Source organism: Pan troglodytes, chromosome 14 (genome assembly GCF_028858775.2).
Source record: "Pan troglodytes isolate AG18354 chromosome 14, NHGRI_mPanTro3-v2.0_pri, whole genome shotgun sequence".
Taxonomy (NCBI): domain Eukaryota; kingdom Metazoa; phylum Chordata; class Mammalia; order Primates; family Hominidae; genus Pan; species Pan troglodytes.
This window is the reverse complement of record NC_072412.2, coordinates 119,680,439-119,701,376: the sequence shown is the minus strand read 5'-3', so window position 1 is coordinate 119,701,376 and position 20,938 is coordinate 119,680,439. Positions and strand designations below refer to the sequence as shown.

The 20,938-nt window shown below is 56.4% G+C and overlaps 1 protein-coding gene across 5 annotated transcripts in view; it reads left to right on the top strand.

Moving 5' to 3' along the window:
• RASA3 (RAS p21 protein activator 3) overlaps positions 1–20,938 on the top strand; it is a 162,455-nt gene that overhangs the window by 46,840 nt on the left and 94,677 nt on the right. For 2 of the 5 annotated variants that reach the window (XM_024348421.3, XM_063792388.1), the window contains one exon: positions 15,663–15,780. The exons of 1 other annotated variant lie outside the window; for it this stretch is intronic. In XM_024348421.3, the coding sequence (XP_024204189.1) occupies positions 15,663–15,780 (118 nt within the window). Of the gene's footprint in view, positions 1–10,637; positions 10,794–13,378; positions 15,187–15,662; positions 15,781–20,938 lie in introns of those variants that run through there. 2 more of the 5 variants (XM_024348422.3, XM_024348420.3) reach the window with 2 other exon arrangements.

The following is a 20,938-nucleotide window of genomic DNA, read 5'->3' as shown; positions in this document are numbered from 1 at the left end:
CTGGGCATGGTGGTGCACGCTTGTAATCCCAACTTCTCAGGAGGCTGAGGCAGGAGACTGTTTGAACCTGGGAGGCGGAGGTTGCAGTGAGCCGAGATTGCGCCATCGCACTCCAGCCTGGGCAACAAAAGTGAAACTCCGTCTCAAAAAAAAAAAAAAGAAAATTAATTTGGGAATTTAAATATGCAAATCTATTCAAATCCATCAAGTATGGCCTTCAGATAAGGAAGTCAAAGTGTGATTCTTCAGGCATTCCTTTCTCTAGGGGGCAAGAGGCTTACACTTGAAGGAGCCCAAGAGAATTGCTGTAGAAGGGATCAGAGCAAATGGCTGGGAGCTCCAGGGCGGGGAGACTGAGAACCTTCCTTATGTGGGCCTGAGAGTGAGCAGAACTGTGGCTCAAGGGTGTGCGGCTGAGGTGTTAGAAAATAAGTCACACAGCAGATTTTTTTAAGTCTAAAGGCACGTTAATCATTGACATTTCCAAAATATTATTTCTTAATTGTGTAGGCCTTCACATGTCTATTTTAGATGTGTTGTGTGTGTATCTGTGACTGATGTGTCTCTCTCTCCTTTTATTTTTTTTGAGACGGCCTCACTCTGTCATCCAGGCTGGAGTGCAGTGGTGTGATCATGGCTCACTGCAACCTCCACCTCCCGGGATCAAGTGATCCTCCCACCTCCGCCTCACAAATACCTGGGACTACAGGCGTGCGCCACCATGCCCAGCTAATTTTTTGTATTTTTAGTAGAGATGAGGTTTCGCTATATTGGCCAGGCTGGTCTCCAACTCCTGGGCTCGAGCCATCCGTCAGCCTCAGCCTCTCAAAATTCTGGTATTAAAGGCAAGAGCCACCGCGCCCGGCTCATTATCCGATTTAAGGTTTTTGGAAGGAAATGCTGCTCCCAGAATCAGGCTGTGTGTGTTGCTGCCTCCGGCCCTCCAAGGCCCTCTGATAAGTTGTCTGAAGTTATCTGTGACTGAAACGGGTTGTGGTGGTGTCGGGCGGGCGCCCTGCTGGCCCCGGGAGCCGTCAGCCCCATGTCAGCCTGGAAGGAGCTCCACTGAGACTTGGGGCTCTGAGGCAGGCTTGTTCCTGCTGGCACTGCCCAGGGCCCTCCCTCCAGAGGCGCAGGCCGGGGCTGCAGAGTGGGTGCAGGTGACTTTGCCTTCCCAGGTGCCCCAGCAATCCCGCCAGCTCTGGAAACTTGCTCATTTCAAAAGCTCGTGTAGCACGCCCATCTCCAGGAGGTCTCTGCGTGGACTCCTGCTGCCAATCTTCAGGAGTTTTATGCCCAGATAAACACAGCCCCCATTCAGAAGCCCATCACATAGGCTGAGGACGAAGGGAATCAATACTCCAGACTCACCACTTCCCCGTGATTTCCCCAAGAGGAGGAAGAGAATCAATACTCCAGACTCACCACTTCCTGTGATTTCCCCGTGAGGACAAAGGGAATCAATACTCCAGACTCACCACTTCCCCGTGATTTCCCCACGAGGATGAAGGGAATCAATACTCCAGACTCAGCACTTCCTGTGATTTCCCCGCGAGGACAAAGGGAATCAATACTCCAGACTCAGCACTTCCTGTGATTTCCCCGCGAGGACAAAGGGAATCAATACTCCAGACTCACCACTTCCCCGTGATTTCCCCGCGAGGACGAAGGGAATCAATACTCCAGACTCACCACTTCCTGTGATTTCCCTGCGAGGATGAAGGGAATCAATACTCCAGACTCACCACTTCCTGTGATTTCCCCGCGAGGACGAAGGGAATCAATACTCCAGACTCACCACTTCCTGTGATTTCCCCGCGAGGACGAAGGGAATCAATACTCCAGACTCACCACTTCCCCGTGATTTCCCCGCGAGGACGAAGGGAATCAATACTCCAGACTCACCACTTCCTGTGATTTCCCCGCGAGGACGAAGGGAATCGATACTCCAGACTCAGCACTTCCTGGGATTTCCCCGCGAGGACGAAGGGAATCGATACTCCAGACTCACCACTTCCTGTGATTTCCCCGCGAGGACGAAGGGAATCGATACTCCAGACTCAGCACTTCCCGTGATTTCCCCGCGAGGACGAAGGGAATCGATACTCCAGACTCAGCACTTCCCGTGATTTCCCCGCGAGGACGAAGGGAATCGATACTCCAGACTCAGCACTTCCCGTGATTTCCCCGCGAGGACGAAGGGAATCAATACTCCAGACTCAGCACTTCCCGTGATTTCCCCGCGAGGACGAAGGGAATCAATACTCCAGACTCAGCACTTCCCGTGATTTCCCCGCGAGGACGAAGGGAATCAATACTCCAGACTCAGCACTTCCCGTGATTTCCCCGCGAGGACGAAGGGAATCAATACTCCAGACTCAGCACTTCCCGTGATTTTCCCGCGAGGACGAAGGGAATCAATACTCCAGACTCAGCACTTCCCGTGATTTTCCCGCGAGGACGAAGGGAATCAATACTCCAGACTCACCACTTCCCGTGATTTCCCCGCGAGGACGAAGGGAATCAATACTCCAGACTCACCACTTCCCGTGATTTCCCCGCGAGGACGAAGGGAATCAATACTCCAGACTCACCACTTCCCGTGATTTCCCCGCGAGGACGAAGGGAATCAATACTCCAGACTCAGCACTTCCCGTGATTTCCCCGCGAGGACGAAGGGAATCAATACTCCAGACTCACCACTTCCCGTGATTTCCCCGCGAGGACGAAGGGAATCAATACTCCAGACTCACCACTTCCCGTGATTTCCCCGCGAGGACGAAGGGAATCAATACTCCAGACTCACCACTTCCCGTGATTTCCCCGCGAGGACGAAGGGAATCAATACTCCAGACTCACCACTTCCCGTGATTTCCCCGCGAGGACGAAGGGACTCAATACTCCAGACTCACCACTTCCCGTGATTTCCCCACGAGGACGAAGGGACTCAATACTCCAGACTCACCACTTCCCTGTGATTTCCCCACGAGGACGAAGGGACTCAATACTCCAGACTCACCACTTCCTGTGATTTCCCCACGAGGACGAAGGGAATCAGTATTCCAGACTCAGCACTTCCCCGTGATTTCCCCACGAGGACGAAGGGAATCAATACTCCAGACTCAGCACTTCCCCGTGATTTCCCCAAGAGGACGAAGGGAATCAATACTCCAGACTCACCACTTCCCGTGATTTCCCCACGAGGACGAAGGGACTCAATACTCCAGACTCACCACTTCCCTGTGATTTCCCCACGAGGACGAAGGGAATCAATACTCCAGACTCACCACTTCCCGTGATTTCCCCACGAGGACGAAGGGAATCAATACTCCAGACTCACCACTTCCCGTGATTTCCCCACGAGGACGAAGGGAATCAATACTCCAGACTCACCACTTCCCGTGATTTCCCCACGAGGACGAAGGGAATCAATACTCCAGACTCACCACTTCCCGTGATTTCCCCACGAGGACGAAGGGAATCAATACTCCAGACTCACCACTTCCCGTGATTTCCCCGCGAGGACGAAGGGAATCAATACTCCAGACTCACCACTTCCCGTGATTTCCCCACGAGGACGAAGGGAATCAATACTCCAGACTCACCACTTCCCGTGATTTCCCCGCGAGGACGAAGGGAATCAATACTCCAGACTCACCACTTCCTGTGATTTCCCCACGAGGACGAAGGGAATCAATACTCCAGACTCAGCACTTCCTGTGATTTCCCCACGAGGACGAAGGGAATCAGTACTCCAGACTCAGCACTTCCTGTGATTTCCCCACGAGGACGAAGGGAATCAGTACTCCAGACTCAGCACTTCCTGTGATTTCCCCACGAGGACAAAGGGAATCAGTACTCCAGACTCACCACTTCCTGTGATTTCCCCACGAGGATGAAGGGAATCAATACTCCAGACTCAGCACTTCCCCGTGATTTCCCCGCGAGGACGAAGGGAATCAGTACTCCAGACTCAGCACTTCCTGTGATTTCCCCAAGAGGACGAAAGGAATCAATACTCCAGAGTCACCACTTCCCCGTGATTTCCCCGCGAGGAGGAAGGGAATAAATACTCCAGACTCACCACTTCCCCGTGATTTCCCCGCGAGGAGGAAGGGAATAAATACTCCAGACTCAGCACTTCCCCGTGATTTCCCCAAGAGGACGAAGGGAATCAATACTCCAGACTCACCACTTCCCCATGATTTCCCCGCGAGGACGAAAGGAATCAATACTCCAGACTCAGCACTTCCTGTGATTTCCCCGCAAGGACGAAAGGAATCGATACTCCAGAGTCACCACTTCCCCGTGATTTCCCCGCGAGGAGGAAGGGAATAAATACTCCAGACTCAGCACTTCCTGTGATTTCACTGCACGCCGTTGCTGCTGGGCTCCAGGCTGTCTGGCTGGGTGCATCTGGAGGTGTGGGTGCCTCTGAACGGGGCCCTGCTGTCCTCTGTCTGGCTTTGGGGCCACACTGGTCGCTTGAAATCGGCCAGAAATGTTCACACCACAGAAATCAGGAAGGGCCACACATCGGAGGAAATTGAGCTCACGTTTGAACAAAGGTTTTGTTGATCATCTAATCTTGCTAACCTGAATTAAATAATCTTGTCTATAGCAGTTACACTGCAATAGCGCAAAAAAATTAAGACAATGTTTTTCTGGCATTTAAAACTTTACCTGATTCAACAAAGTTGCTTGTGACATTGATGAATGAGTGAAGCGCCAGCATTCCCAGTGTGGAAGCCAGAAGAGATGTCAGCCTAATATAATCTGTATGAGTGGGAGAAATGTTTTAATGGTCGACACGTATCACACTCAGTGATGACGCACTTTTTGAGAACGAGCTAGCAGAGGGTGCGTTGCCTCTGTTTGTCAAATCCTGGTTAAATGCAGCCCAGGATTGGCTTAGAGACAAGAGTTTGCTGTGAGAATCAATTAGCTCTGTGAGTTTGAAATAGAGGACTGTGTATCTCATTATTTTTTGTGAGTTGTGTGCTACACATCTTTTACACTAGTGTGATGTATGATTTAGTTAACCTAGTTGAGCTCGTGCATGCATTTTTCCCCTAGAGAACCAGGTTGTTAAACCTCTGTTGGGACCACCCACCTGGGGGTGCAGCCCCAGGCCTGTCCGTTCCCCTCGCGTACAGGCTGGGTGTGAACTAAACGTCGCTTGGGTTAAGGAAAGTTGTTTTCCCTGCCCCCCATTCCTTCTCTGGGGCTGCCTCCAGAGACGGGACGCTGCTGGGAGATGTTCTTCATGGTTTTATCTCAGTGCGGCGCATCAAGGGAGAAAGACCCAGTTCCCTTTGTTCCTCACTCTCCATTCAAGTGCGTGTGTCCACCCGGGGAGCAGCCTCGGAGCCTCGGAGCACAGGGAGGTTTGCCCACTGTCCGTGATCAGGAAGAAAGCATCTCTCTCTGAGGCAGATGTCAGCATTGTTGCCACTGCCCGTTATAAGAGACTAGGGTTCCCCAGGCTCAGACCCTGCTCCCGAGGTGCAGCCGATATGTGTGCAGGCATCACTGGGTTCCCAATCCCAATTTGGTACTGCGTGAGGCAAACCAGGGCACCTGCAGATGCTCCAGCTCCGGCTCTGCTGTTGTGGTGATGTCCTTTGTCTCAGACGTGGACGTCTCGGGCCTCCTGCCTGCCCCTGTGAGACCTGCAGCTCCCTGGTGAGTGGGGCGAGGAGGTGGGGGCATCTTCACACCTTCTCAGTTCTCAGCAGTAAGTAATGCCTCTCAGTCCTGGCTGCACCCAGAACCACCTGCAGGCTTTCTAATCAAGACGAATGTCTGTTCTTACTGCCTGGAGCCCGTCCTAGTCAAAGAATGGCAATCTCTGGGTGGGGTCCAGGCATTTGTCCTGTGAGAAGCTCTCCTGTATGTGCAGCTGCAGCCGGTGAGTGCAGGTGTGAGGTCCTGTGTGTGGACTCAGGAGAGGAGTCACAGCCCCAGGAGATGCAGCCTGGATGCGGGGCAGGCTCTGCTGCGCCAGGAACACGGGGGCCCTGGGGGTTCCTGTGCAGCACCGGTGTGTCTCTGCTCCTTTGCGAACTCAGAAGGGCGGCTTCATTTCAGCCCACCTTTGCCTTCTCTTTCCTCATTATTCCCTGGGTGTTTTCAGCCGCCAGTGAAACTTCGGTTTTGAACCCGTAGGATTTGCCTCAGTCTCCTGGTGGACACGTCTCTGTGGAGGAGAGGTCCCCTGTCTGCAATCGCCTTCTTTCCCATATTTTATTACCTGTTTATAAGAGTGAGCACAGTTAGAACCAGCTGACAGGGTTTGGAGTCGTGTTTCTCAGGATATTCCAGAGGCACTCCTGCTCCATTCATCTCAGGACTTGAAGTATTTTCCCCAGCGGCTCATTGTAGACCAGCTGGATTCACAGGCCGTCGGAACCGCGAGAGTGCATGTGCTGGTGGCCGTGGTCTGCGGACAGCATTTCCAGAGTGCTGGGTGACGCGGCCCCCGCGCCTTGAGGGTTATACTGCATCGGGAGACTGGGCAGCCCTGGGGAGGCCCGGCCTGGACTACCTTCTGGCTGACCTGGCTCCAAGGCCAGGTCTCCTCCTAGATGTTTAGGGATCACTTGGGTCTCGGGATGCGTGAGTCTCTGGAGTGATGTGGCAGCATCTCCTCTGTGGCCCATTGCTAACAGCCTTTGCACCAAGCACGAGAGGAGGGTCATTTGCACCAGGAGCGTGTAACTGGGGTACTGTTGCGTTTTGGGTGGACGGCCCTCTGCCGTGGGACACTCTTGGTGTTCTAGGTGGACGGCCCTCTGCCGTGGGGCACTCTTGGTGTTCTAGGTGGACGGCCCTCTGCCGTGGGACACTCTTGGTGTTCTAGGTGGACGGCCCTGTGCCGTGGGACACTCTTGGTGTTCTAGGTGGACGGCCCTCTGCCGTGGGGCACTCTTGGTGTTCTAGGTGGACGGCCCTCTGCCGTGGGACACTCTTGGTGTTCTAGGTGGACGGCCCTCTGCCGTGGGGCACTCTTGGTGTTCTAGGTGGACGGCCCTCTGCCGTGGGACACTCTTGGTGTTCTAGGTGGACGGCCCTCTGCCGTGGGACACTCTTGGTGTTCTAGGTGGACGGCCCTCTGCCGTGGGACACTCTTGGTGTTCTAGGTGGACGGCCCTCTGCCGTGGGGCACTCTTGGTGTTCTAGGTGGACGGCCCTCTGCCGTGGGACACTCTTGGTGTTCTAGGTGGACGGCCCTCTGCCGTGGGGCACTATTGGTGTTCTGGGTGGACGGCCCTCTGCCGTGGGACACTCTTGGTGTTCTGGGTGGACGGCCCTCTGCCGTGGGGCACTCTTGGTGTTCTGGGTGGACGGCCCTGTGCCGTGGGACACTCTTGGTATTCTAGGTGGACGGCCCTCTGCCGTGGGGCACTCTTGGTGTTCTAGGTGGACGGCCCTCTGCCGTGGGACACTCTTGGTGTTCTAGGTGGACGGCCCTCTGCCGTGGGGCACTCTTGGTGTTTTGGGTGGATGGCCCTCTGCCGTGGGACACTCTTGGTGTTTTGGGTGGACGGCCCTCTGCTGTGGGACACTCTTGGTGTTCTGGGTGGACGGCCCTCTGCCGTGGGACACTCTTGGTGTTCTAGGTGGACGGCCCTCTGCCGTGGGACACTCTTGGTGTTCTAGGTGGACGGCCTTCTGCCGTGGGGCACTATTGGTGTTTTGGGTGGACGGCCCTCTGCCACACGGCACTATTGGTGTTCTAGGTGGACGGCCCTGTGCCCTGGGGCACCGTGTGCAGCAGGACACTGAACAGAAGGCACCCTGCACTCTGCCCACCAGATGCCAGTTGCACAGCCCATAGTGAAATCCAAGCGTGCCCTGGGAGGTGGCCCCTGGGGGAGACCCCTGTTTCAGCGGCCCCTGGGGGAGACCCCTGTTTCAGCCGTTGTCGGGGTCAGGCCTCCAGTAAGCACAATGGGCGCCTTCTAGGACCCCTCCTGCCACCCCGTCACCATAGACTCATTCTCCCTGTGGTGGAAGTTTCAATTACATTGAATATGCCCATTATTTGGGAGGGTTTAACATCTAGCCCTGGTCACCCGCCCCTCGGCAGAACCTCCCGTGCCCTCTGAAGAGCCGTGGAGACTGGAGGGAGCTGGAGGTGCTCTCAAGGAGACTGGACGAGAGGCAGACCCCCTGGACGGCAGTGCTGGGCCCTCCCTGGGCAGGTGGTGTCACCCAGTGAGTTTTGGAATCAGCCCGCAGAGCGCTCTCCTCCTTCCACCGCCCACAGAAGCCCGCTGGTGCCAGGGGCTCCCAGCAGCCCCTCCCGGCCAGGAGGATTGGGGGGTGCCTTGCTTGAGGATGGCAGCCTGGGCTTCTGTCATTCATAACCCACAGGAGTCCTCTTGAGGGAGGAGCATGGTGCCCTGGAGAGCCCTGGACAAGACCTGGGCCTGGCTCCATCCAAGCCCAGCGGCCTCTGCCCCTCCTGAGCGTGAGGATAGAGCAGGTGCCGTCTGCCCTCGACTTGGCCCAGAGGAAACCCCACTCCCACGGCCTCGCCAAGTTGTGCCTATTTCTGGCAGCTTCGCAGGCCCTTCGGGAAGGCACTTGTGTTGCCAGGGGTCGTGGGGGTCAGGGTCATGCTGTGTCCTCAAGACGCTGTGTCCCCTGCCTCGGGGCCCCCCCCCGCCTCTTCCTCTTATGGCCTCTGCACCGCAGTCAGCCCACCGAGATGTGCAGCCTCATCCCACGGAGGGTGCCGGGTGGGGAGGCCAGTGCGGACGGGCACTCAGGCCCACTCAGAAGCCAGTCACGGAACCCCCGTGTCCAGAGGCGAACAGGAGCCAGGGGGCACACGGGCCTTGCAGTCAGCAGCTCAGAGCCCGGAGAGGGGTCTCTACCCACGCATGGCACAGAGGCTTCTGTGCCTCACTGAGACCCTGCCAGGGCCTGGAGGAGGACCTGCTCGAGTGAGGATCCCAGGGGCCGGGGCTGGGGTCGCTGTTCCAGGCTTCTAAATAGCCCAAAGTAGACGGGGCTCTTCATCCTTTATTCAGATATTTTAGTCACAAGACTATTGTTCCGGTAAATACTTTATGTTGTTAGAAGACGCTGTGTGCCTAGCAAAATTGTTAGGCCCCTTTGAATGTTTTGCGTTGGGACGACTAAAAGGCTGAAGTTGGGAGCCTTGAGAGCTGCACTTCCTCCAGTTCTCCCGCAGGGTCTCCTTCCCCAGCAGGCCCTGGGCTTTATTGCTGGCACGGGGTTGCTTTCGCTGGACCGTGCACTGGGGCTGTCGCCATCACCTGTTCCACGTTATTTCAGTGAGGCTGACCTGTAGTTGAGTAAAACGCCGTGATGACGCGGGAAAGAGAAGAGCGCCCAGCCTGGGTGGACGCGGCCAGTCCCAGCACAGCCCTGGCCTCTCCAGGACGTCTTCTGTCCTCCAGGACGTCTTCTCTCCGGGTTGGTGCCAGGAGCTTTGCTCAGTGGAGCCCTGGGCCCTCGTCCTCACCCGTGGCTGCCTTCATTCCTTCCTCCGCCCTCTTCACTGGGCGCTGAGCTGAGCTGCTGAGCGCCTGGGAGACGCCCGCTGCTGTGTTGAGCAGTACATGAGGCCAGCCCCGCCTGAGGGCTCTCCCCAGGATGCCTGCAGGGAGGAGCAGCGCTGGGTGGGGTCTGTGGAGACCTCCCCATGCCCTCACAGCTCCTCCTGGGTACAGGGGTGTGGCTCCGGGTGCTGCGGGCAGCCCCGACAGCTCGCTGTCAGCACTTGGAGACCCTGTGTGGGCCTCCAGGGAAGCCTGGGCATCCTAACCCTCGGTCAGGGCTGGGCCTGTGCTCACCCTGAGGGTGCAGCTTCCCTCCATGGCCCAGAAGGGCTGCCGTGGGCGTGGGAGTCATGACGCTTCGGATCAGGGCCTTTGTTTTGTTACTCACTGCCTGATCCCTGGAGTTGGAAATCAGGTTTTGCGGTGTTATGCTGTTTACATTAAATGTGTTTAAGTGCTGCCTTTTACTCCTGTTAGTTGAGTTTTCAGAGCCGATGCGAGGTGCTGTGTTGGCTGTCTTCATCAGTCTGCCGGCTGGTGAACACACCGCATATGTTTTAGAGGCATGGTCTGTGGGAAAAGTGGTCATGAGAACTGTTACTTATTTGGCTGTTAGGATGAAACCAGTTTACTTTTCTTTTAATTCACTTATTCATCCATGTATGCAACAGATAATTAGGTACTTACTGTATACCACAGACAGCTTTGTCTTTTTATATGGATGTCTCTGTGCACCAGAAAAAAAAGAGAAAACGTGTTTCCTCTAAGAGAGACAGAACAGGCACCTTTGGTGAAGGTAACTGAATGAACTGTTTGGGGTGCGGTGGAGAAGAAACAGTTGCTTGGGAGCTGGGGCAACCCCCGTCCCGCTCAGCTGTGGGGCTGCAGGGAGAGGCTCGGTCCTGGTGCATGTGGCACACACGGTGGCCAGGCCGTGCTGTAGCAGCCCCAGCCCTCCTGGTCTGAGCAGCTCATTGGAAGTTGGTGCGTCCAGCAGGCTCCCTGGTGTTGCTGTCGTCATAGCAACCAGGACGTTTCTCAGGAGTTTTTTTTTTTTTTTTTTTCTGTTTCAATGCTTTATTAACAGTTGGAAACAAAACCAGTGCCTTGGAGGTGATGGCATCAGAAGCCTGAGGCAGGGAAATGGGCTTGCATTTTGTCCCCCAACTTTTTTTTTTTTTATTAAATGCATCATAGCAAAAGTAGATTAAAAAGAAACAGTCTCAGCCCCAGATGACAGTGAACAGGGAGAAGGAGGTAAAGACGGGGCCATCGGGCGGGGAGGGAGGAACCTGGTGTGTTTTGGGGCCAGGGGACTGGGCATCATCGGGCAGGGAGGGAGGAACCCGGTGCCTTGGTGCCAGTGCAGGGGGACTGGGCATCGTTGGGCAGGGAGGGAGGGAGGGATGAATCCGGTGCGTTGGTGCCAGTGTGGGGGGACTGGGCATTGTCGGGCAGGGAGGAAGGATGAATCCGGTGCGTTGGTGCCAGTGCGGTGGGACTGGGCATCGTCGGGCAGGGAGGGAGGGATGAATCCGGTGCGTTGGTGCCAGTGTGGGGGGACTGGGCATCATTGAGTGGGGAGGGAGGAAGGGATGAATCCGGTGTGTTGGTGCCAGTGTGGGGGGACTGGGCATCGTCAGGCAGGGACGGAGGGATGCATTGGGTGCGTTGGTGCCAGTGCGGTAGGACTGGGCATCGTCAGGCAGGGACAGAGGGATGAGTTGGGTGCGTTGGTGCCAGTGCGGTAGGACTGGGCATCGTCAGGCAGGGACGGAGGAACCTGGTGCGTTGGTGCCAGTGCGGTGGGACTGGGCATCATCAGGCAGGGAGGGATGAATCCGGTGTGTTGGCGCCAGCGCAGGGGGATCCGGCCTTTTCATGTCGTACGGCGTCTGTCTTACAGGGAGTCCACAGAAAGCTTGTGTGTTTCCGTCCTGCAGTGTCCACCTTCGGAAGACCCAGCTGTTACTGCTGTGATTTGAGGCCCTGTGGGAACAAATCTCAGTTCCGTATTATCCACAAACACCATCTCCCACAGGACTTTCAAAAGCTTTTTTCTCTCTCCTTTTAAGAAACACAGGAACTTACAGCTAAATATCTACACTCATTTGTTGCAAAAAACAAAGAAATCCCAGAAAACAAAACAAAAACAAAAAACTCCCAAAGACAAAAACAAAAAACCCAGTAAAATCCCAAGGGAAATATGGTCAGCGTCAGGTCACACTGTAAAGGTGTCAGAAGGAAAGTCAGCAAAGTCAAGCTGTGTTTGAGGGTAAGGACTTCTATCTGCTGCAGAAGCCGTCAGTTCCAAAACAGGGCCGGGAGGCTGGAGGGGCCCCTGTCTGACTTGCTGGGTGTGCTGCGGCTGCCCTCAAATTCAGGGGCAGCCGTGGCCACCAGGAAGGCTGCGTCTGCTCCGGGAACCTCAACTGCCGTCCCCCAGGCTCCCTTCCCTCTCTGGAGAAGCTCGCCGGCCATGTTCTCCCCTTCGTGCCTGTGAACTCATCACACACCCTGCCTGCGTGTGCCGCGTGTGTGTGCGTGTGCTGCCTGCGTGTGCTGCGTGTGTGCGCGGTGCTACCTACATGTGCTGCGTGTGCGGTGCTGACTGTGTGTGCGCGGTGCTGCCTGCGTGTGCTGTGTATGTGCGGTGCTGCCTGCGTGTGTGTGCGGTGCTGCCTGTGTGTGCTGCCTGCGTGTGCTGCCTGCATGTGTGTGCGTGTGCTGCGTGTGCAGTGCTGCCTGCGTGCGTGTGCTGCGTGTGTGCGCTGCGTGTGCGCGGTGCTGCCTGCGTGTGCTGCGTGTGTGTGCTGCGTGTGCTGCGTGTGTGTGCGGTGCTGCCTGCATGTGCTGTGTATGTGCGGTGCTGCCTGCGTGTGTGTGCGGTGCTGCCTGCATGTGCTGTGTATGTGCGGTGCTGCCTGCGTGTGTGTGCGGTGCTGCCTGCGTGTGTGTGCGGTGCTGCCTGTGTGTGCTGCCTGCGTGTGCTGCCTGCATGTGTGTGCGGTGCTGCCTGCGTGTGCTGCCGGCGTGTGCTGCGTGTGGGATCTTCACATCGGTGGGAGCCTTCAGAAAGCCTGTCTTTTGACATGGGATGACCGACCTGAGGCCTGGCCTGGAGCCAGGTGCCTCGTAGCAGCCTAGCTGTGTTCTCCCACGCAGCGGGTGAAGAAGGCGCGTCCCGGGAGAGTCGCCGTGTTGAGGTGTTCTGAGGGTCCAGTGCCTATCAGGAAATACTCATTTTTTCCCACCAACCGATTATCATTGATGCTTCCTTAATGATTCCCAAAATAAAAATTTCCAGAACCTTTTGAATTAGAGGCGTCTCAGAGCCGGAGGAGCCTTCGAGAGCTGCCGTGTCTCTTGCTTTTGCAGTTCAGGACTTTGAGGCCCAGAGAGGTAGACTGTGTGTTGGGGGCACTGGTGGGAAATGGCCGCAAGCAGTGAGACCCTGAGAGCTGCTCCGTGTGGGCAGCAGCGGGTGCTGCTGGGAACGCCTGCCGGCGCCTCCACACGCAGAGATGCGCGGCGCGGACACGGGAGGCTTCGTCCTGCCGGCGCCTCCACACGCAGAGATGCGCGGCGCGGACACGGGAGGCTTCGTCCTGCCGGCGCCTCCACACGCAGAGATGCGCGGCGCGGACACGGGAGGCTTCGTCCTGCCGGCGCCTCCACACGCAGAGATACGCGGCGCGGACACGGGAGGTTCGTCCTGCCGGCGCCTCCACACGCAGAGATGCGCGGCGCGGACACGGGAGGCTTCGTCCTGCCGGCGCCTCCACACGCAGAGATGCGCGGCGCGGACACGGGAGGTTCGTCCTGCCGGCGCCTCCACACGCAGAGATGCGCGGCGCGGACACGGGAGGCTTCGTCCTGCCGGCGCCTCCACACGCAGAGATGCGCGGCGCGGACACGGGAGGCTTCGTCCTGCCGGCGCCTCCACACGCAGAGATGCGCGGCGCGGACACGGGAGGCTTCGTCCTGCCGGCGCCTCCACACGCAGAGATACGCGGCGCGGACACGGGAGGCTTCGTCCTGCCGGCGCCTCCACACGCAGAGATGCGCGGCGCGGACACGGGAGGCTTCGTCCTGCCGGCGCCTCCACACGCAGAGATGCGCGGCGCGGACACGGGAGGCTTCGTCCTGCCGGCGCCTCCACACGCAGAGATACGCGGCGCGGACACGGGAGGCTTCGTCCTGCCGGCGCCTCCACACGCAGAGATGCGCGGCGCGGACACGGGAGGCTTCGTCCTGCCGGCGCCTCCACACGCAGAGATGCGCGGCGCGGACACGGGAGGCTTCGTCCTGCCGGCGCCTCCACACGCAGAGATGCGCGGCGCGGACACGGGAGGCTTCGTCCTGCCGGCGCCTCCACACGCAGAGATGCGCGGCGCGGACACGGGAGGCTTCGTCCTGCCGGCGCCTCCACACGCAGAGATGCGCGGCGCGGACACGGGAGGCTTCGTCCTGCCGGCGCCTCCACACGCAGAGATGCGCGGCGCGGACACGGGAGGCGTTGTCCAGACCCTGGGGCTTCTGCTCCTTCTCACAGTGCCTCAGGTTAATATTGTGGATGAAAAGTCTTTAAAAAGCTTCAAACTGAGTTTATCTCTGCCCTTTGGAGTTGCTGGCATGCCAGTTTGCAAACTGGCATCTTTGAAATGAGCCGACTGCCCCATGTGAGCCATGACGTGTGCGGTTGCCGAGTTGACGCGAAACGTTCAGCGCGGAGTGGCGGAAGTGGGGTTCTGAGAAACTTCTACTCTGCTCCCGTTTTTGATTTTGTTTGTTTCAACAAGAATAAGGTGATGTGGCCCTGAGTGGCGCCAGCAGGAGCCTTGGTGTGGTCTCAGCGTGGTGCCTGCGCCTGCATCTGTCCTCTCGTCCTGCGTCGTGGAGACACCACTGCCAGGCGTCTTTAGAGCCAAATGACGGAGGCAGAAAAGGCCCTGGGGAGGCGCGAGTGTGTTTGAGGCGTTTTTTTTACAGAATGGACTTAAACTGGGCATCCGCTGTCTGGATTGACAGCTGTCACTCATCCCTTCCTGCTCACTCCCTATTCTCCAGTAAACTGGGCCGTTAGGCTTGCCGCTGGGGCATGCTCCGAGCTTCCAGCAGAGAAGTCGCAGCTGGGGTTCAGTTATGACCTCCAGACTGACCCCTGGCAAACAAGGAGTCCGGGATCACGGGCGTTGTCTGCAGGGCCAGCCAGGAACTGGCTCCACTTCCTTCAAGCACGTTCAGGTGGCGTCTCTGTGGGCTTGAAGGAGGGAGACGTGGACCTAGCTTAGGTCTCTCTGGGACGCTTCTCTTTACTGGCAATTCGAACAGCTGGAGTTTACAGTTAACTCACGTCCACAAGAAAGAGCTCTTTCCTTTAATTCTGGCTCCAACTTTGACCTAATATAAAATAAAACTCAAAATAAAAAGGGACTCAGTGGATAAATGAATAAGCAAGACGAGGTCCCTTTGCATCACAGAAAGTTATTCAACCTTAAAAAAGAAGGGAATCCAGTCAGCGGCCACAGCAGGGCCCACCCTGGAGGACATTTGCTGAGTAGAGTGAGCCGGGCTGAAAGGACACGTCCTGTGGATCCCGCCGACGTGAGGCCCCAGAGCAGTCAGATCCACAGAGACAGAAAGTGGGGTGAGGGCCGCTGGGAGACAGCAGGAGGGGGATGGGAGTGAATGTTGAATGGGGACCGAGTCTCCGTTTGGGAAGACGAGAGTGTTCCGGAGAGGACGGTGGTGATGGTTGCACAACTCGGTGAACGTGGTTAATGCCACAGAACTGTGCACGCGAGCAGGTCAGAGATGGAAAATTGTATGTTAAAAATTAAAATAAAGGGACTAATGCAGGTAAACAAGACACAGCAATCCTGAGTCCCAGGCTGGCAGGTCCCTGCTTGCGGGACTTGCATTAGAGGGTGGCGTGCATGTCCCTCGCCTTTCGGCAGTACACGTGGGGTGCGCATCCACATTTTGACTTGTGGTGGCAAAAAAACCAAGGCTTTATAGAGAGCTAGTGAATGCACACAAGCAAAGGCTGGAAACGTGTCTGCGATGTAGCAGGGAACAAACATTTCTACGCTGCTGCTGATGTATGTCGCTTTTACTTTTTAGGTGAAGCCAAAAACCTTCCCTCTTACCCGGGGCCAAGCAAGATGAGGGATTGCTACTGCACGGTGAACCTGGACCAGGAGGAGGTTTTCAGGACCAAAATTGTGGAAAAGTCACTCTGGTAATGTCTTCTGTTGCTTTACTTGGCACTGATGTGTTTTCTTTGGTGTAGAGAATGTCCCAAGGGTGTACGTCACCTTCCCATTTGCCCATGTGTGGAGAACGTCCCGAGCGTGTACGTCACCGTCCCGTTTTCCCATGTGTAGGGAATTTTTCTGTGCGTAGACAGTGTCCTGAGCGTGTACATCACCGTCCCATTTTCCCATGTGTAGAGAATGTCCCGAGCGTGTACATCACTGTCCCATTTTCCCGCGTGTAGGGAATTTTTCTGTGCATAGACAATGTCCCAAGCATGTACATCACCGTCCCATTTTCCCATGTGTAGAGAATGTCCCGAGCGTGTACATCACCGTCCCATTTTCCTGCGTGTAGGGAATTTTTCTGTGCGTAGACAGTGTCCTGAGCGTGTACGTCACCGTCCCGTTTTCCCGCGTGTAGGGAGTTTTTCTGTGTGTATTGTCCCAAGCATGTACATCACCGTCCCATTTTCCCATGTGTAGAGAATGTCCTGAGCGTGTACATCACTGTCCCATTTTCCCGCGTGTAGGGAATTTTTCTATGTGTAGACAATGTCCCAAGTGTGTATATCACCGTCCCATTTTCCCATGTGTAGAGAATGTCCTGAGCGTGTACATCACTGTCCCATTTTCCCGCGTGTAGAGAATTTTTCTGTGTGTAGACAATGTCCCGAGCGTGTACATCACCGTCCTATTTTCCCGCGTGTAGAGAATTTTTCTGTATGTAGATTATGTCCTGAGCATGTACATCACCTTCCCATTTTCCTCCTGCTTAGTTTGAGGAGGAGATGCTCCCTGGGGCTCTGGTGTGCAGGCAGCTGAGCTTCTGTCCTTGGTGGTGCGTGGATGTGAACTGGTGTTGGCTAAATGCTCCCGCTGTCCAGGAAGTGCATGTAGGCGGCGGTCCCCCTGCGTGGACTCGCAGGAGTGCTTTTTACTTAGAGATGAACCGGGAAGCTTGCACTCCACAAAAGAGTACAAATTAAGGATTTCGAGAGGGGGAAATACTGAGAAAGCTTTTCTCTTCCTGTAAAATTTTCTAAAATAGCTATACAGAAGATGGGTGTTAACTGAGGTAAGAGGCCTAGAAAGTGTTTATTGATATGATTTGAGGAAGAGAGGAGTCAGCCAAGAAAAACAAACTCTTAAAATCAACAAGTTTCCCCCTCAACTTGAGCGTGTGAAGATGTGGGTGCCGACCCCAGGATGTCCAGAGCACAACCAGAACTTGTGTTTCTGAAAAGCTCCAGCTAAGTGGCCAGGCCGTACTCGGAGGACCACTGCAGTTGAACACGAGGACATGGCACGGGGTGGGATGCACAGGGACAGGAAGCCATGGCGATTTATGTCGGGGGTGGGAAGAGAGAAGCCAGGGAGAGTGTGCCAGGCAGGGCCTCAGTGCTGCGGCCTCCGGGGGAAGCATGGGGCAGCTGGGTTATAAGGGAGCGGCTTGGGGATCAGAGAAGATGTCCGTGTGGCTGTGACTCCACCAGGTTATAAGGAGCGGCTTGGGGATCAGAGAAGACATCCTTGCAGCTGTGACTGCACCGTTCAGTTCAGAAGCATGGGTCGTGTGCTTTGATCAAAACAGCTATTTTGATTTTGAGAACATGTTTAGCTAAAGAATTATATCCTTGCATCTGGCTACTTCCAAGTGGGAATGAACAACCCATGCTGATGACTGGGTGAGTTTACTTACTAGAAAACTGTGAGGGGTCTCCTGCCCCGGAGAGACTGGGGCTCATATCACTCCGTCACTGACAGTGCTTCCAAAAGGCTTTGGCGCAGCTGCCCTCCAGGCCGAGGAGTGAGAGTCATTTGTGTTATGTTAATGCACACTCCGGGTTCTTTGAAATAACTCGTCAAAAAGAACTGCAGGCTGAGGGGCATTGTCAGGCGCCCAGTCTGGCTTTACGAGAGTGTCTTGGGGTTGCCATGGCGATGACTGGGCACAGCCATTCTTCTGAAGAAAATGGGAAGAGACGGAGCCCTTCAGAAGTGCCTTTGGAGCTTCCCTGGATAAAAGTCCATTCTGTGTTTAAATGGTCTGTTGTTAGAGGCCTATGGATTGTGGGCCTGGAGAATTACTGGCAGTCTTTCTCAGGCCGGGATCCTCTCAGACCCGCTGAATCAGAGCCAGTGGGAGGAGAATCTGTTTGGGAACCTCTCTTTCAGGTGAGGTTGAGAAATGGGGGCCTGTTGTCTTTCAGATATTTCAGAAGAATTTAGAAATAGAAATCATGGTCCTGGCCGGGTGTGGTGGCTCACACCTGTAATCCCAGCACTTTGGGAGGCTGAGGTGTGAGGATTGCTTGAGGCCAGGAGGTTGAGGCCGCAGTGAGCCATGATTACGTCACTGCACTTCAGCCTGGGCGACAGAGCAAGACCTTGTCTCAAAAAAACCCAAAACACACACAACAAAAGACTGATAGCAAAGAAAGAGAAACCCATGTGGGACAGTTCCAAGAGAGTAAAACTGTGGCACCATTTAGCGTGGACACCGGCAGCCCTGCCCACGTGTAAAACTGTGGCGCCGTTTAGCGTGGACGCCGGCAGCCCTGCCCACATGTAAGACTGTGGCACCGTTTAGCGTGGACGCCGGCAGCCCTGCCCACGTGTAAGACTGTGGCGCCGTTTAGCGTGGACGCCGGCAGCCCTGCCCACGTGTAAGACTGTGGCGCCGTTTAGCGTGGACGCCGGCAGCCCTGCCCACGTGTAAGACTGTGGCGCCGTTTAGTGTGGACGCCGGCAGCCCTGCCCACGTGTAAGACTGTGGCGCCGTTTAGCAGGGACGCCGGCAGCCCTGCCCACGTGTAAGACTGTGGCGCCGTTTAGCGTGGACGCCGGCAGCCCTGCCCACGTGTAAGACTGTGGCGCCGTTTAGCAGGGACGCCGGCAGCCCTGCCCACGTGTAAGACTGTGGCGCCGTTTAGCGTGGACGCCGGCAGCCCTGCCCACGTGTAAGACTGTGGCGCCGTTTAGCGTGGACGCCGGCAGCCCTGCCCACGTGTAAGACTGTGGCGCCGTTTAGCGTGGACGCCGGCAGCCCTGCCCACGTGTAAGACTGTGGCGCCGTTTAGCGTGGACGCCGGCAGCCCTGCCCACGTGTAAGACTGTGGCGCCGTTTAGTGTGGACGCCAGCAGCCCTGTCCATTTGGAGGGCTGTGCGGGCTGGCCGCCCCTGTAGTGTGAGGGCAAAACGCAAATCAACCCACCCCATACAAAAAGTTGGCAGGAAAGGTACTTGAACCCAAAAGCTGGCTCTCTCATAAACTTGCAGCTGGAATCCACACTACATCTGTGGTCGGAAGCCCTCCATCGGTGCACATGCATTAACAGAGTCCTGTATTAGTCATTGGTCAACATCCACCTGAGAGGCAGGTGTCAGGTAGGGCTGCCCCGCATGCTGGGGAGTTTAGTCCTGGCCACCACCCCCTCCTTGCTCCATGGTGGCACCCACTTTGGGGCCGGTCCCCCAAGTCTCCTGGTCCCCGAGTCTCCCATCCCCCGAGTCTCCCACCCCCCAGTCTCCCAGCCCCCAAGTCTCCCGGCCCCCCGAGTCTCCCAACCCCCGAGTCTCCCGGCCCCTGAGTCTCCCGGCCCCCCAGTTTCCCGGTCCCCCCAAGTCTCCCGGCTCCCCGAGTCTCCCAGTCCCCAAGTCTCCCACCCCCCCAGTCTCCCACCCCCCAGTCTCCCGGCCCCCGAGTCTCCCGGCCCCCCAGTTTCCCGGTCCCCCCAAGTCTCCCGGCTCCCCGAGTCTCCCGGTCCCCGAGTCTCCCATTCCCCCAGTCTCCCACCCCCCAGTCTCCCGACCCCCGAGTCTCCCGGCCCCAGTGTCTCCCGGCCCCCTGAGTCTCCTGGTCCCCTGAGTCTCCCAGCCCCCGAGTCTCCCAGCCCCCCAAGTCTCCCGGCCCCTGAGTCTCCCAGCCCCCTGTGTGCTTCCTCCAAGGTCAGTGTCACCTTTAAGGTCTGATCGTTCATTTGGCAAAGTCGCTGTGGAAAGAAAAAAGCCCACGTCTGCATCTCTGAGCTCAGAAGGGCCCCAGGGTGCTCTCTGGCTGCAGCCGGGCAGGAGCCCCTTCTCACATTCCCTGGGGAGAAGCACTTGGGTCACGTTTGATTTGCTGTTGCCCAATATCGCCGTCTGACTCAGCAGGAAGCTGCAAATGGAGTGTGTGAGGAAGGAAAGGCGGAACTCAGCTTCTCTTCTTCCCTCTTTCCCACTAAGGAGGTTACCGACCCAGCTCCACCTCGGGCCTGTGTCCCCCAAGCCTCCTCCCTGCGTGTGGCCCGGGTCCCTGGGCCGCGCGTCCGAGGCCCTGGAGTCTGTGGGGCCTCTTTATCGAGTGCTGAGCCGACGTCTGGGGAGAGCGTCCTCTGTCTTCCCTTTTTTCTGTGTTTTTCAAGGTGGAGGTTGAAGGGCAGTATCTGTCACAGGTTTAACTTCAGAATGCATCGAAGTGGACACGTTTCAGAGAACAAGCCCTTTCTCTCTGGCCTTGGCCCTTCTCCAAGGAAGTGATTTTGGCAGTTTCTGTCCTACTAGAAAAATATTTTTCTGAGGTTGAGAGTGAACTGTGTTCACAATCCATACCTTTTAGAGCAATCATTTTTAATCATTTAAAGGGCAGCCACTATTTGTTTCCTTATTTACTTAAACTAAAAGGCTCCCTGAAATTGGATTGGCAGGGCTGGGGCTTGGGAACCAGCTTCCCTCCCTGGACCTCCCCTGGGCCGGCACCCACGACCCTAAAACAAGGAGATGACCCTGCTCCCCAAGGCTGCGCTGCAGTGGAAATCACCGTCTTGTCCAGCAGAAAGGAACAGCTGGCGTCACACACAACAGAACCTAAATCTCTCCTTGCTGGGTTAGTCCAGTCATTTGCAAGAATATTCAGTAAGTGTTGTGTCCTCATTTCCTTCCGTCCACGTAAGGACATGGAATGGTGTCTGTCCCTGCCTGCTTCCTCTGCGCCCACATGGCCGACCTCTCCCCAAACCCTCATCCACGCACAGTCCTGGCTCAGGGAGGCGCTGCCTTGGGGTTCTGGGTCTGACCCTACCCCCTGCCGCTGGGGTTGAGGCTGGGCAAAGCCCTCTGCCCCACGCGGAGCCCTGGCCCCCCCTTTCTGTGGAGTTGCC